At 37.2% G+C, this 16,981-nt stretch overlaps 2 protein-coding genes across 2 annotated transcripts; both read left to right on the top strand.

Annotated features, from left to right (window-relative positions):
* Nucleotides 1–2,357: 2,357 nt before the first annotated feature.
* LOC120317471 (vomeronasal type-2 receptor 116-like) lies at nt 2,358–8,012 on the top strand. The gene is made up of 4 exons (XM_039364124.1): nt 2,358–2,603; nt 4,673–4,900; nt 6,211–6,286; nt 7,114–8,012. The coding sequence occupies exons 1-4, from the start codon at nt 2,358–2,360 to the stop codon at nt 8,010–8,012; spliced, it is 1,449 nt and encodes a 482-aa protein (XP_039220058.1).
* A 1,831-nt stretch (nt 8,013–9,843) lies between these two features.
* LOC120317470 (vomeronasal type-2 receptor 116-like) lies at nt 9,844–16,690 on the top strand. Its single transcript, XM_039364123.1, has 5 exons — nt 9,844–9,872; nt 11,220–11,511; nt 13,672–13,899; nt 14,837–14,963; nt 15,792–16,690. The coding sequence occupies exons 1-5, from the start codon at nt 9,844–9,846 to the stop codon at nt 16,688–16,690; spliced, it is 1,575 nt and encodes a 524-aa protein (XP_039220057.1).
* The last annotated feature ends 291 nt before the right edge of the window (nt 16,691–16,981 follow it).

The raw sequence follows: 16,981 nt of genomic DNA, 5'->3' as shown, positions 1-16,981 counted from the left end.
CTACTATTAGTCATACTATCTTTGGGATATGGTCAGTGAATAGAAACAATTTGGTTTTCTGGGCCAAAGTTTCCTGACTGAGCCTCGTCCCTGTCACCACCCTGGGTCAATCCAGCTTGTTGTGAATGTTTTCTTACAAGGCACTTTCCACAGTTCATATATATTGGGGGCATCTTAGACATTTTTTAATGAATGCAACCATTTTACTACCACAATATGTGAAAGTTTAGGAGCCTAATACTTGACTCTAGGTGTCTGTGTGTTTTTGTGTGAGATTGATTGATTGATTGATTGATTTGATTTGATTGATTGATTTAGAGAAAATATATGGCCACAGATTTCATATATATAGTATAACTCTGTCCTCAATACCCAAGTCCATGGCATTTCATAAACATGTTTGCTCCAGAATTTCTACTAATAAAATTACCATCTCTCCAGTTATCACAGACATGATGATTAAGTCACCAGGTCAGTCCTCCAATGGCTCTCAAGATGCTTCTGAAGGAACTATCAGGGACAAATCCCAGAACACACATATATTTTCTCATATATTGTTCCTCAAAACTGAAGTGCTCCCCAGCCACAACACAGTCAATATGAGAACTGCTGCCAAAAATTTGGGTTCTCAGAATTTGCAACCTGTTTGCTATTCATAACATAAATATATAGTTCTTGTGGATTTGGGGCTAATATTTTTAGACTGTTGGATCAACCAAAGCCTAGTCGATTCCAAAGTGGACAGATTTTCCCAGATTTCTTTATGTGAAACTAGCTACATTACTCAACACATGTGAAATATAAACTGATCACCATCTTGGAGTAATTCTACAAGACCATTGACATTCTGTTTCACAGAATTTCACAGCTGGTGCTCTTTTAAATTGCAAATGAAAAAAGGAGCCTAATAATTAGGCAGTAGTCTCAAAGGGCAACTCTGTCCTTTATACCTCAAGAATCCAGACATAAGTGAGGCTGAAGAAACGGGATCAGATCAATGAATGTGGCATGCGGTATTCTTAAGACAGATCTCAACAAAGGTAGCAGTTGTTTCACTATCTATAGTATCGTGTTTAAATCAAGACTGCTGGTAACAGCAATACAGGAGAAGCCAGATGAGTAGGAATGTTGGGTATTATTGCCTTATTACTATTTCCAGAACTAGCCATGAAGGTACAACCTCTTAAGTGCACTGGAGATGAAGCCATTCAAATTCCACAGGAATGGCACCAGGATGGAGACCTTCTCATTGGTGCATTGATGTCTCATCTTCACTACATGTTCCCCAAAGTTATTTTTGATAAACATCCTTCTGAGGAATTGCTTGACTTCCCATTGTAAGAAATCACTCTCTTAGCTTATTTTAATCTAATCCTTCCCAGTTCTTTTCATCTTTGTAAAACAAAGAGGTTCCATCATCCTCTGTTAATGAATATAAATGTATGATGGACATATCCTTAACAGCAACTTGGTAATTAGAAATTATTTGTTAATTCAATATCCAATTTTCTAATTAAACCAAAAGCCAACAGACCAGGACAAGCAGATATATTGTTGAGAACTGAAACCTTTTCCAACTTGAATGTAAAAGAACCAGCCCTAATTCACCATAACATAAAAGGCACTATAATACTTTAAATATGGACATTGACTGTGGAATAAAAAGTCATTTCCAAAACCTTGGGGTGGCACTAGTTATTAATACTATGTCTCTATTTTTTCATGTATTAATTAGATGTTAGTGGTCCACCTGTCCTATTTCAAAAGATTGTACAGGTATTATTTTCATTATAAAGATGAATATTTTAACAGAATCACAGAGTTGGAAAGGACATTGAAGGTCATCTAGTCCAGCTCCCTGATCAGGCAGAAAGTCCTTTTTCTGCCATTATAGAATGAATGAAGGTTTATAAAAGACCAAAACTTGCATGGAAACTTTAACATGAATATAGTCTCTCCAGGAAAAATGGGATTTCTTCCATAGATCTCTTCTACATGACAACTATTCACATATTTCTGGAATGTTATCCTCCAATTATTCCAAGAGAATGCAACCATGTCCTTTAAAATTTCTGGGTATATAAGTTATCCATTGCAACCTTTCTGGGTTATCAATTTAAATATCTGTTAAAGGATACTATTAAACAAAAGACTTAATGTAGTAGATGAACTTTGAATCATAAAACTGTGAATTTCAGCATATTTCTCTTCTCAATATGTGTTTCTCATAATATTTTTGACATTGGTTATCTCTTTCTAACTATATAATGCATGGTGCAGTTCTCTTTTGAAACAAGTCACTTTTTTACAGTGTGATAACCAAGTTCTACCAACACATCTTGGCTTTTGTGTTTGCCATGAAAGAGATCAACAAGGATCCTCACATCTTGCCCAACTTCACTCTTGGATTCCACATCTATGACAGCTACTCCAATGCACTAATGACCTATCGTACCACTCTGGACCTGCTTTTTAAGTTGCATAAAATTGTCCCCAACTATATCTGTGTGTCTGAAAAGAAAGTGATGGGAATCATTGGAGGGATGAGTCCTGAAACATCCATTCGCATGGCAGAAATTTTGCAGCTTTTCAAGATCCCACAGGTTGGACTCATAAATAAAGATCTCAAAATTAAAACTATCACACAGCTTTGGATTTCCCCTTCAAGAAGCAATTTGATGGTTTATCAGTAAATAAATGTAAAGAAATTAGGGTAATATGTGGACTTAATCCAAGTTTCTCTTCCAATAAGATGAATCAAAACATACAGAATTTTATGTATGCATAGTTGTTTGAAACTGGAAGCTTTTGTTAGCTGCTATTAACTGCCTTATTGATGTCAATTCATACATTTTAAGCATAATGTGCACAAACATTTGGATTTTATAAAATGTGGAAGACAAAGCGTGAAAAAAATATTCACCTAGGAAGAACTGAAACATTTCATTCTTTAAATTCAAATACTCAAGTTGTCTTCAAGAAAAATACTTGAGATGATGATAGATAGATAGATAGATAGATAGATAGATAGATAGACAGACAGACAGACAGACAGACAGACAGACAGACAGACAGACAGACAGACAAACATATAATATTCAGAAAGGATATCTCCCTTTTAGAGAGATCTCTAAGCCAAATCTATATATTAAACAATCATATTTTGAAAAATAAAGTGGTTGAAATCAATAAAAACAAAATATATCCATCAATACTTTCTCTTTCTCTATCATTCTCTCTTTCTCTTATTTCTTCTTTCTTCCTTTTAGATTTCATATGGCTCATTTCAATTGGTAGCAACTGATGAATCGTGTTTCCCCCCTTTTTATCGCATGGCCCCTGATGAAGCTCTCCAGTACAAGGGTTTAGTCCAACTTCTTCTGTATTTCAGATGGAACTGGATAGGACTTGTCATTGTAGATGATAAACATGGAGAACATTTCATACAAACTCTGGAACCCATGCTCTCGCAAAATAAAATCTGCTCCGAATTCACTGAAAGGATTGACAGAAATTTACAATCTTCCAAAGGATTAGACCTGGTTGAACGATGTGTGAGGCACATTACTTTGTTCACAGAGAAAACAGCAAATGCAGTTATTATACATGGAGAAAATACAGTCTTTATGTGGCTGGCCTCTATACTACAAAGCACCCAATTTTTTTTCCCAACGGTTTTTGATTCTTCACAGAAAATTTCCACGCAAAAAATATGGATCACAATGGCCCAAAATGATTTCACATTACATTCCTTACAAAGAGCTGTTGATATGCAAATATTCCATGGGGCCATTTCCTTCTCAATTAGCAAAAAGGAACTTCCAGGTTTCCAACAATATATACAGGCTGTCACCCCTTCTGGGGCTAATCAAGATGGATTTATTAGAGATTTCTGGACCCAAACATTTGGCTGCTCGCCATCAAATAATGGTGTTTCTCAAGATGAGGAGTGTACTGGAGAGGAAAGACTGGAGAACCTTCTTGCACCCTTCTTTGAAACCAGCATACTTGGCCATAGTTACAGTATCTACAATGCTGTCTATGCTGTGGCTCAAGCATTACATTCTGCTCAAACAGAACATACGAAGACTGATCAGAACATACAAACGGGCAGGGATCAAGTGCGATCAAAGATTGTAGAAGCCTGGCAGGTAAGATTTGCTCTTTCTCAATGCTTTTTTGAAATATTTGACTCAGTTACAACAGAGTGGCAGGACTTAAAGAGTCAACCGATCATCATAGCCCAGCTATTTAAAGATCACAGACATTCATCTTCCTTTATGATTAATACATTACAAATATTGACACACTTCAGGTAGTTATTGTCTTTTGCCTACATATCTCAGCTTTTTCCTTCTTGCATACTAACAAAACTGATCTTTAACATACTTCTGCCTTTCTACTTGTCTCCAATAGATGTTCTTCCCACAGCTTCTTCTTGCTCTTTTTCAACTAACTTTCTCAATTGTCACTGAAGAAAATCAACATGTATCAAAAGAGATTTTAATCTGTAAAGTGGACTGTGATCCAATATAAAAACGAGACTGTTTCAGTCATCTCTACATCTGCATTCCAGGGGAAAAAAGATTCCAAATTTAAAAAGTGGTGTTGTTTGAGGCCATTTAAGGGCTTATCTGTTTCTCTTTAACCCTTATACTTTTTGTTCTGTAAGCTACATTCATTTCTGCGGAGAACTTCCTTCAACAACAATGCTGGAGATGAAATTAAATTCAACGAAGACGGAGCATTGGAAGCTGGATTTGAAATTGTAAATTTGGTTACTTTCCCAAACAACTCCTATATCAACATCCCAGTTGGAGAAATAGATCCACGAGCTCTTCCAGGTGAAACCTTCCTTATTCATCAAGACAAAATCCAATGGCATCATGGATTTACTAAGGTACAATAAAAATAGGATGAGCTCTGTGTGGGGGATGGGTGGTTTAAAATTAGATAGATAGATAATGGATACCTAGGAGAGAGAGATACAAAAGAGACAGACAGATGGATGGATGATAGAGATAGAACAAGAGACAGATGATCAATAGATAGATAGATAGATAGATAGATAGATAGATAGATAGATAGATAGATAGATAGTGTTGAGTCCTCAGCTTAATGGCAAATAATCACAGAGCATCTCTTAGTGTCAAGAAGCCTTTATTTCTTCAGCTCCGTTATAGCTCTGAGGCACGCAGGCCTCTCTGCCTCTCTTAAGAACGCTTCCCCGGACTGAATAGCAACATTTGGCACGCTCCGCACCTCGTGCATGCGCGTGAAGCCGGCGCCAGCCAGTCTGGTCCCGGGCAGCTTGCAACTGCCCGGGACAGTTGCAACGCCCCGAGCCTGCCTTTGCAGGCTCGGGACACAACAGATAGATAGATAGATAGATAGATAGATAGATAGATAGATAGATAGATAGATAGATAGATAGATAGATAGATAGATAGATAGATAGATAGATAGATAGATAGACAGAAAGACAGACAGAAAGACAGACACTCACTCTAGGCAGTTTATACATTGTTAAATGATTTAAAAACAAGAAACAATATAAAGACACCAAAATAATTGAAAAAAACAGAGATGGTTGAGAAAATACCTTGTGTGGACAGAAAGAAAAGAAAGGGGCTATTGATCATCTTTGTCAAACTCCTGGACAAACACATATCTTCAGAGACCTTAGAAATAGACATAGAGTCTGAATTTGGGACGCGCTTCATTCAAGAAGGCAGATGCTGTTAAAAAGAACATGCACTTCCAGGGCCCCTATAAATGGTATTATTTAATTGATGGGGCCAACCCTATGAAATCAATCTGACCAGGCAGATACTATGAGGGACAGGCAGTATATTATATAACTAGGCCTTATGTCTTCTTGGGCTTTAAAGGTAGTAATCAGCACCTTGAATGGAGAACAATGGAAAAATAATCCAGGTTTGGATATAAATGTGGGCTACATTTCATTAATTTAACCTTAGCTAAATAAAAAACAAATCAAATGCAATTTCAGTTATGTTCTGGGCTCTGGCAAACTTTTGGAGGATAAATTGTCTGTTACATGGCAGGAATGACTGTCAACAGTTTTGTTGTTATTCATTGGCTGTAAGACAAAAACATGAACAAAACATTAATACTGACTTCTTTATTTGGGGACAGCTGCCTCCTCTCTCATTATGTAATGACCCTTGTCCTCTTGGAAAAAGAAAGAACAAGATCGAAGGGTGGAAATTTTGCTGCTACACTTGTGCTCCATGTCCAGAAAAGATGATATCCACACAAATGGGTAAGACTCATGGCATCCCAATGGAACGAGGTATGAAAGCCTATATCCCAGTTAAAAAAAATTCCTCAACGTTACTTCTTGCTGTATTGAGGAAGTAAATGAGGAAAAAAAAGAGACATCAGTGATGTCCTCTACCCCATCTCTCTATCCTTGAAGTTGAGTCTAATCCAAATGATAAGGCACCTCACATAAAGGAAACAATAATCAAGTAGCACAGTTCCTGTTCTCCTATCCTCTAGTGCGGGGTACGCAACCGATGGGCCGTGGCCCACAATTGGGCCATGTCCTATTCAGAATTGGACTGCACAAGTGGCGAACTTGTGGGCACTTACGTGTGCGCAGCTCAACCTGTGCAAGTGGTGGGCCAGCAGGCACTCACATGCATGCATGTAGGCCCATCACTTGTGCAGGTCGAGTTGCAAGCATGCAACTGCCCAATTGCTTTTGCAGTCCAGTTCCCCTCTTCCCTCCCACCACCTGGGCTGCCAAGTCATAAAAGTTAGAGACCACTGCTCTGTTGCTACTGCAGGTTTTTCAGGATCTAAAGTTTCAAGCATATCCTTTCTCTTTCCTACTAGAAAGTGAAACATGCTGTTCTGTGGTTCAGAAATGCTATAAAACCTAATGCACTCCAAAAAGCCAAGAAGATTGAAATGTAGAAAAAATCTAAATAGTGTTTCTCTACAATACTCATTTTTAAAATGTAGGTTGAATACAGAATTACAAAATGATTTAGGAAACACTTAGATTGCAGGGAAAACCTGAAAAGCAACTCTGAAACTTTTAAAAAGTTTGAGTCTGTTCAGAAACTCTTTCCTTTTTTTCAGACATGGAGAATTGTGACAGTTGTTCAGAAGATGAATTTCCAAACCAAGCTCACAACAAGTGCATTCCAAAGACACTGAATTACCTCTCCTTCAAAGAGCCACTGGGCATTACTCTAGTGTCTCTGGCTCTTTTCCTTTCCTTCTGCACAGGTCTTGTACTTGCAATTTTCATTAAGCAATGGAACACTCCCATTGTCAAAGCCAACAATCGCAACCTCACCTATATTCTACTTATCACTCTCTTTCTCTGTTTTCTTTGCTCACTTCTGTTCATTGGACAAACCAATAGGGCAACTTGTTTCCTCCAACAAACAACATTTGGCATCATCTTCTCTATTGCAATCTCTTCTCTATTGGCCAAAACTATCACAGTTGTTGTAGCATTCCTAGCATCAAAGCCAGGAAGCCTATTCCACAAATGGGTGGGGCAAAGGTTGGCCTATTCTATTATCTGCTTCTGCTCCTTCATTCAAGTTGGTATTTGTGCCATCTGGCTGAGTACTTCTCCCCCATTTCCAGATTTCGACATGGAGACATTCCTTGAAGAAATCATCGTAGAATGTCATGAAGGCTCCATCACCATGTTTTACTGTGTCTTAGGCTACATGGGCCTCTTGGCTCTTCTCAGCTTCACTGTGGCCTTCCTAGCCAGGAAGTTACCAGACAGTTTCAACGAAGCCAAGTTTATCACTTTCAGCATGTTGGTTTTCTGCAGTGTTTGGTTGACCTTTGTCCCAACCTACCTGAGTACCAAAGGGAAGTACATGGTGGCCGTGGAGATTTTCTCTATCCTGTCTTCTGGTGGTGGTTTACTGGGATGCATTTTCACCCCCAAAATCTATATAATTATATGGAGGCCTGATCTCAACACTAGAGAGCATTTAGTACAAAAGAAATAAAAAAGGAATAAGATGGAATTTTGAAGAAGCAAATACTACTTGGATTTTTCTGTTAGTGGGTTTGTGTATACATACATACTTGAATGAATTTGTCTTTCACCTTAGTATTCTTTGAGAATTGTGTGTTTTTTGCAGGAATAGGGCTATATTAATTTTTCAGCAAGCAGTTTTCCATATGATTTAATTAGGCTTTTCCATTGGATTTTCCATAGTAGTAACATAATAACTGGGTTAATATCAAGACAGACATTAGAAGGAACACAGAGAACAAAACTCAAGATTCTTTCAAGATTGTTGAGTGATTTCCCCACCCCTGAAAAACCATTAATAAATTGATTTTTGCCAGCAAAGCTGAAAATACAGTCATTATGAAACTTTACGTCATTCCCAACTAAATTGGGAGAACCACCTGAGCAATTCTTTTAATGGGCAATTCTTGATGTCATGAAGCTTTAAATATTCATAAGAAAGTATTCTTTGACTGAGTGAAAACAAGTATATCCAGATGAAATCCTTGCCTTTTTATGGTTTTGTCAGGAAGATTAGATAGGGAGGAGATAGTATTGTGTGGCTCAGGTAAAGCTACCAAATCACTTTGAAGCTATAACATTATTTTTTTATTTACATGAATGCAAGCAATAATATAGTATATATTTTGAATTCCCAGCAAACCTTTTGATACTTTGCTGAGCACACATAAGCAGAAGCAAACCTGGGCTTATACAGATTCGCATTCATAAAGGTAAGACAAAGGAAAAGGCTGACACAGAAGAATTATAGGTGACACTGGAAGATTTTAAAGAAAGACTGTTTCTCCCCACCATCCAGCGAGAACTGATGAAACTTCTTAGATGAAAAGCAAAAGTACTTCTTCTTCAAAATAAAAAAACCAGTCCAGACCTGGATGACTGAGAATCCCCACAAACATTTTAAAGAAACCCATCCATGTGCATAATATTATTTATCCCTTCCTACTATTAGTCATACTTTCCACAGTTCATATATATTGGGGGCATCTCAGACATTTTTTAATGAATACAATCATTTTACTACCACAATATATGAAAGTTTAGGAACCTAATATTTGACTCTATATGTGTATTTGTGTGATTGATTGATTGATTGATTGATTGATTGATTGATTGATTGATTGATTTGATTTGATTGATTTAGAGAAAATATATGGCCACAGATTTCATATATATAGTATAACTCTGCCCTCAATACCCAAGTCCATGGCATTTGATAAATATGTTTGCTCCATAATTTCTACTAATAAAATTACCATCTCTCCAGTTATCACAGACATGATGATTAAGTCACCAGGTCAGTCCTCCAATGGCTCTCAAGATGCTTCTGAAGGAACTATCAGGGACAAATCCCAGAACACACATATATTTTCTCATATATTGTTCCTCAAAACTGAAGTGCTCCCCAGACACAACACGGTCAATATGAGAACATAAATTTGGGTTCTCAGAATTTGCAACCTGTTTACTATTCATAACATAAATATATAGTTCTTGTGGATTTGGGGCTAATATTTTTAGACTGTTGGATCAACCAAAGCCTAGTCAATTCCAAAGCGGACAGATTTTCCCAGATTTCTCTATGGGAAACTAGCTACATTACTCCACATATGTGAAATATACACTGATCACCATCTTGGAGTAGTTCTACAAGACCATTGACATTCTGTTTCACAGAATTTCACAGCTGGTGCTCTTTTAAATTGCAAATGAAAAAAGGGCATAATAATTAGGCAGTAGTCTCAAAGGGCAACTCTGTCCTTTACACCTCAAGAATCCAGACATAAGTGAGGCTGAAGAAAATGGATCAGATCAATGAATGTGGCATGCGGTATTCTTAAGACAGATCTCAACAAAGGTAGCAGTTGTTTCACTATCTATAGTATCGTGTTTAAATCAAGACTGATAGCAACAGCAATACAGGAGAAGCCAAATGAGCAGGAATGTTGGGTATTATTGCCTTATTACTATTTCCAGAACTAGCCATGAAGGTACAACTTCTTAAGTGCACTGGAGATGAAGCCATTCAAATTCCACAGGAATGGCACCAGGATGGAGACCTTCTCATTGGTGCATTGATGTCTCATCTTCACTACATGTTCCCCAAAGTTATTTTTGATAAACATCCTTCTGAGGAATTGCTTGACTTCCCATTGTAAGAAATCACTCTCTTAGCTTATTTTAATCTAATCCTTCCCAGTTCTTTTCATCTTTGTAAAACAAAGAGGTTCCATCATCCTCTGTTAATGAATATAAATGTATGATGGACATATCCTTAACAGCAACTTGGTAATTAGAAATTATTTGTTAATTCAATATCCAATTTTCTAATTAAACCAAAAGCCAACAGACCAGGACAAGCAGATATATTGTTGAGAACTGAAACCTTTTCCAACTTGGATGTAAAAGAACCAGCCCTAATTCACCATAACATAAAAGGCACTATAATACTTTAAATATGGACATTGACTGTGGAATAAAGAGTCATTTCCAAAACCTTGGGGTGGCACTAGTTATTAATACTATGTCTCTATTTTTTCATGTATTAATTAGATGTTAGTGGTCCACCTGTCCTATTTCAAAAGATTGTACAGGTATTATTTTCATTATAAAGATGAATATTTTAACAGAATAACAGAATCACATAGTTGGAATGGACATTGAAGGTCATCTAGTCCAGCTCCCTGATCAGGCAGAAAGTCCTTTTTCTGCCATTATAGGACTAATGAAGGTTTACAAAAGACTAAAACTTGCATGGAAAGCTTAACATGAATATAGTCTCTCCTTTTTAAGGGCAGGAAAAATGGGATTTCTTCCATAGATCTCTTCTACATGACAACTATTCACATATTTCTGGAATGTTATCCTGTCTTCCTTCTCTAAAGTTTTTCAAAGTTCCTCCAATTATTCCAAGAGAATGCAACCATGTCCTTTAAAATTTCTGGGTATATAAGTTATCCATTGCAACCTTTCTGGGTTATCAATTTAAATATCTGTTAAAGGGTATTATTAAACAAAACACTTAATATAGGAGATGAACCTTGAATAATAAAACTGAATTTCAGCATATTTCTCTTCTCAATGTGTGTTTCTCATAATATTTTTGACATTGGTTATCTCTTTCTAACTATATAATGCATGGTGCAGTTCTCTTTTGAAACAAGTCACTTTTTTACAGTGTGATAACCAAGTTCTACCAACATGTCTTGGCTTTTGTGTTTGCCGTGAAAGAGATCAACAAGGATCCTCACATCTTGCCCAACTTCACTCTTGGATTCCACATCTATGACAGCTACTCCAATGCACTAATGACCTATCGTACCACTCTGGACCTGCTTTTTAAGTTGCATAAAATTATCCCCAACTATATCTGTGGGACTGAAAAGAAAGTGATGGGAATCATTGGAGGGATGAGTCCTGAAACATCCATTCGCATGGCAGAAATTTTGCAGCTTTTCAAGATCCCACAGGTTGGACTCATAAATAAAGATCTCAAAATTACAGCAATCACACAGATGGTCTACTCTTGATTTCCCTTTCAAGAAGCAATTTGATGGTTTATCAGTAAAGACAAGTAAAGAAATTAGGATAAAGAGAAATAAAGAAATTAGGGTAATGTGTGGACTTAATCCAGGTTTCTCTACCAGTAACATGAATCAAGACATACAGAATTTTATGTATGCATATTTGTTTGAACCTGGAGATTTATCCTAGCTGTCATTAACTGCCTTATTGGTGTCAATTCATATATTTTAAGCATAATGTGCACAAACATTTGGATTTTATAAAATGTGAAAGACAATGTGTGAAAGAAATATTGACCTAAGAAAAAATGAAACATTTCATTCCTTAAATTGAAATACTTAAGTTATCTTCAAGAAAAAGACTTGAGATGATGATAAAGATGATGATGATGATAGATAGATAGATAGATAGATAGATAGATAGATAGATAGATGATAGATAGATAGATAGATAGATAGATAGATAGATAGATAGATAGATAGATAGATAGATGATTGATTGATTTATAGACAGAAAGAAAGACAGACAGACAGCTAGATAGATAGAGATAATATTCAGAAAGGATATCTCCCTTTTAGAAAGATCTCTAAGCCAAATCTATATATTGAACAACCATATTTTGAAAAATAAAGTAGAATATATCCATCAACACTTTCTCTTTATCATTCTCTTTTTCTCCTATTTCTTCTTTCCTTCTTTTAGATTTCATATGGCTCATTTAAATTGATAGCAACTGATGAATCGTGTTTCCCCCCTTTTTATCGCATGGCCCCTGATGAAGCTCTCCAGTACAAGGGTTTAGTCAAACTTCTTCTGTATTTTGGATGGAACTGGGTAGGACTTGTCATTGCAGATGACAAACATGGAGAATATTTCATACAAACTCTGGAACCCATGCTGTCGCAAAATAAAATCTGCTCCGAATTCATAGAAAGAGTTGAGAGAAATTTACATTCTTCTGAAGGATTTGACTTGCTTGAACGATGTGTGAGGCACATTACTTTGTTCACAGAGAAAACAGCAAATGCAGTTATTATACATGGAGAAAATACAGTCTTTATGTGGCTGGCCTCTATACTACAAAGCACCCAATTTTTTTTCCCAACGGTTTTTGATTCTTCACAGAAAATTTCCACGCAAAAAATATGGATCACAATGGCCCAAAACGATTTCACATTACATTCCTTACAAAGAGCTGTTGATATGCAAATATTCCATGGGGCCATTTCCTTCTCAATTAGCAAAAAGGATCTGCCAAGTTTCCAACTATATATACAGGCTGTCACCCCTTCTGGGGCTAATCAAGATGGATTTATTAGAAATTTCTGGACCCAAACATTTGGCTGCTCACCATCAAATAATGGTGTTTCTCAAGATGAGGAGTGTACTGGAGAGGAAAGACTGGAGAACCTTCTTGCACCCTTCTTTGAAACCAGCATACTTGGCCATAGTTACAGTATCTACAATGCTGTCTATGCTGTGGCTCAAGCATTACATTCTGCTCAAACAGAACATACGAAGACTGATCAGAACATACAAACGGGCAGGGATCAAGTGCGATCAAAGATTGTAGAAGCCTGGCAGGTAAGATTTGCTCTTTCTCAATGCTTTTTTGAAATATTTGACTCAGTTACAACAGAGTGGCAGGACTTAAAGAGTCAACCGATCATCGTAGCCCAGCTATTTAAAGATCACAGACATTCATCTTCCTTTATGATTAATACATTACAAATATTGACACACTTCAGGTGGTTATTGTCTTTTGCCTACATATCTCAGCTTTTTCCTTCTTGCATACTAACAAAACTGATCTTTAACATACTTCTGCCTTTCTACTTGTCTCCAATAAATGTTCTTCCCACAGCTTCTTCTTGCTCTTTTTCAACTAACTTTCTCAATTGTCACTGAAGAAAATCAACATGTATCAAAAGAGATTTTAATCTGTAAAGTGGACTGTGATCCAATATAAAAACGAGACTGTTTCAGTCATCTCTACATCTGCATTCCAGGGGAAAAAAGATTCCAAATTTAAAAAGTGGTGTTGTTTGAGGCCATTTAAGGGCTTATCTGTTTCTCTTTAACCCTTATACTTTTTGTTCTGTAAGCTACATTCATTTCTGCGGAGAACTTCCTTCAACAACAATGCTGGAGATGAAATTAAATTCAACGAAGACGGAGCATTGCAAGCTGGATTTGACATTGTAAATTTGGTTACTTTCCCAAACAACTCCTATATCAACATCCCAGTTGGAGAAATAGATCCACAAGCTCTTCCAGGTGAAACCTTCCTTATTCATCAAGACAAAATCCAATGGCATCATGGATTTACTAAGGTACAATAAAAATAGGATGAGCTCTGTGTGAGGGATGGGTGGTTTAAAATTAGATAGATAGGTAGATGATGGATACCTAGGAGAGAGAGATACAAAAGAGACAGACAGATGGATGGATGATAGAGATATAACAAGAGACAGATAATAGATAGATAGATAGATAGATAGATAGATAGATAGATAGATAGATAGATAGATAGATAGATAGATAGATAGATAGATAGATAGATAGATAGACTGACAGACAGATAGACGGAAAGACAGAAAGACAGACAGTCACTCTAGGCAATTTATACATTGTTAAATGGTTTAAAAAGAAGAAACAATATAAAGACACCAAAATAATTGAAAAAAACAGAGATAGTTGAGAAAATACCTTGTATGGACAGAAGGAAAAGAAAGAAAGGGGCTATTGATCATCTTTGCCAAAGTCCTAGACAAACACATATCTTCAGAGACCTTAGAAATAGACATAAAGTCTGAATTTGGGAGGTGCTTCATTCAAGAAGGCAGATGCTGTTAAAAAGAACATGCACTTCCAGGGCCCCTATAACTGGTATTATTTAATTGATGGGGCCAACCCTGTGAGATCAGTCTGACCAGGCAGATACTATGAGGGACAGGCAGTACATTATATAACTAGGCCTTATGTCTTCTTGGGCTTTAAAGGTAGTAATCAGCACCTTGAATGGAGAACAATGGGAAAAATAATCCAGGTTTGGATATAAATGTGGGTACATTTCACTAATTTAACCTCAGCTAAATAAAAAACAAATCAAATGCAATTTCAGTTATGTTCCGGGCTCTGGCAAACTTTTGGAGGTTAAATTGTCTGTTACATGGCAGGAATGACTGTCAACAGTTTTGTTGTTATTCATTGGCTGTAAGACAAAAACATAAACAAAACATTAATACTGACTTCTTTATTTGGGGTCAGCTGCCTCCTCTCTCATTATGTAATGACCCTTGTCCTCTTGGAAAAAGAAAGAACAAGATCGAAGGGCAGAAATTTTGCTGCTACACTTGTGCTCCATGTCCAGAAAAGATGATATCCACACAAATGGGTAAGACTCTGGCATCGCAATGGAACGAGGTATGAAAGCCTGTATCCCAGTTTAAAAAAATCTCTTCAACGTTATTGCCTGCTGTATTCATGCATCACAAAGGAGGAAAAGGAAGAGACATCAGTGATGTCCTCTACCCCAACTCTCTACCCTCGAAGTTGAATCTCATTCAAATGATAGGCGCCTCACATAAAGGAAGCAATAATCAAGTAGCACAGTTCCTGTTCTCCTATCCTCTAGTATGGGGTCCGCAACCGATGGGCTGTGGCCCACAATTGGGCCATGTCCTATTCAGAATTGGACTGCACAAGTGGCGAACTTGTGGGCACTTACGTGTGCGCAGCTCAACCTGTGCAAGTGGTGGACCAGCAGGCACTCACATGCACGCATGTAGGCCTATCACTTGTGCAGGTCGAGTTGCAAGTATGCAACTGCCCAATTGCTTCTGCAGTCCAGTTCCCCTCTTCCCTCCCACCACCTGGGCTGCCAAGTCATAAAAGTTAGAGACCACTGCTCTGTTGCTACTGCAGGTTTTTCAGGATCTAAAGTTTCAAGCATATCCTTTCTCTTTCCTGCTAGAAAGTGAGACATGCTGTTCTGTTGTTCAGAAATGCTATAAAACCTAATGCACTCCAAAAAGCCAAGAACATTAAAATGTAGAAAAAATCTAAATAGTGTTTCTCTACAATACTCATTTTTAAAATGTAGGTTGAATACAGAATTATAAAATGATTTAGGAAACATTTAGATTGCAGGGAAAACCTGAAAAGCAACTCTGAAACTTTTAAAAAGTTTGAGTCTGTTCAGAAGCTCTTTCCTTTTTTTCAGACATGGAGAATTGTGACAGTTGTTCAGAAGATGAATTTCCAAACCAAGCTCACAACAAGTGCATTCCAAAGACACTGAATTACCTCTCCTTCAAAGAGCCACTAGGCATTACTCTAGTGTCTCTGGCTCTTTTCCTTTCCTTCTGCACAGGTCTTGTACTTGCAATTTTCATTAAGCAATGGAACACTCCCATTGTCAAAGCCAACAATCGCAACCTCACCTATATTCTACTTATCACTCTCTTTCTCTGTTTTCTTTGCTCACTTCTGTTCATTGGACAAACCAATAGGGCAACTTGTTTCCTCCAACAAACAACATTTGGCATCATCTTCTCTATTGCAATCTCTTCTCTATTGGCCAAAACTATCACAGTTGTTGTAGCATTCCTAGCATCAAAGCCAGGAAGCCTATTCCACAAATGGGTGGGGCAAAGGTTGGCCTATTCTATTATCTGCTTCTGCTCATTCATTCAAGTTGGTATTTGTGCCATCTGGCTGAGTACTTCTCCCCCATTTCCAGATTTCGACATGGAGACACTCCTTGAAGAAATCATTGTAGAATGTCATGAAGGCTCCATCACCATGTTTTACTGTGTCTTAGGCTACATGGGCCTCTTGGCTCTTCTCAGCTTCACTGTGGCCTTCCTAGCCAGGAAGTTACCAGACAGTTTCAACGAAGCCAAGTTCATCACTTTCAGCATGTTGGTTTTCTGCAGTGTTTGGTTGACCTTTGTCCCCACCTACCTGAGTACCAAAGGGAAGTACATGGTGGCTGTGGAGATTTTCTCTATCCTGTCTTCTGGTGGTGGTTTACTGGGATGCATTTTCACCCCCAAAATCTATATAATTATATGGAAGCCTAATCTCAACACCAGAGAACATTTAGTACAAAAGAAATAAAAAAGGAATAAGATGGAATTTTGAAGAAGCAAATACTACTTGGATTTTTCTGTTTTTGTGTTTCTGTATGTGGGTTTGTGTATACATACATACTTGAATGAATTTGTCTTTCACCTTAGTATTCTTTGAGAATTGTGTGTTTTTTGCAGGAATAGGGCTATATTAATTTTTCAGCAAGCAGTTTTCCATATGATTTAATTAGGCTTTTTCATTGGATTTTCCATAATAGTAACAAAATAACTGGGTTAATATCAAGATAGACATTAGAAGGAACACAGAGAACAAAACTCA

The sequence above is a fragment of the Crotalus tigris genome, unplaced genomic scaffold (genome assembly GCF_016545835.1).
Source record: "Crotalus tigris isolate CLP2741 ecotype Arizona unplaced genomic scaffold, ASM1654583v1 scf7180000019652.295055, whole genome shotgun sequence".
NCBI lineage: Eukaryota > Metazoa > Chordata > Lepidosauria > Squamata > Viperidae > Crotalus > Crotalus tigris.
The sequence above is the reverse complement of the archived record's forward strand: the minus strand, read 5'-3'. Positions and strand labels throughout refer to the sequence as shown.

Coding starts and splice junctions, on each gene's coding strand:
- LOC120317470 (XM_039364123.1), top strand. CDS start 9,844: ATGGATCAGATCAATGAATGTGGCATGCG. Junction 13,900..14,836: donor GGCATCATGGATTTACTAAG/GTACAATAAAAA, acceptor ATTTGGGGTCAG/CTGCCTCCTCTCTCATTATG. Junction 14,964..15,791: donor GATGATATCCACACAAATGG/GTAAGACTCTGG, acceptor CCTTTTTTTCAG/ACATGGAGAATTGTGACAGT.
- LOC120317471 (XM_039364124.1), top strand. CDS start 2,358: ATGAAAGAGATCAACAAGGATCCTCACATCTTGCCCAACTTCACTCTT. Junction 4,901..6,210: donor GGCATCATGGATTTACTAAG/GTACAATAAAAA, acceptor GGAAAAAGAAAG/AACAAGATCGAAGGGTGGAA. Junction 6,287..7,113: donor GATGATATCCACACAAATGG/GTAAGACTCATG, acceptor CCTTTTTTTCAG/ACATGGAGAATTGTGACAGT.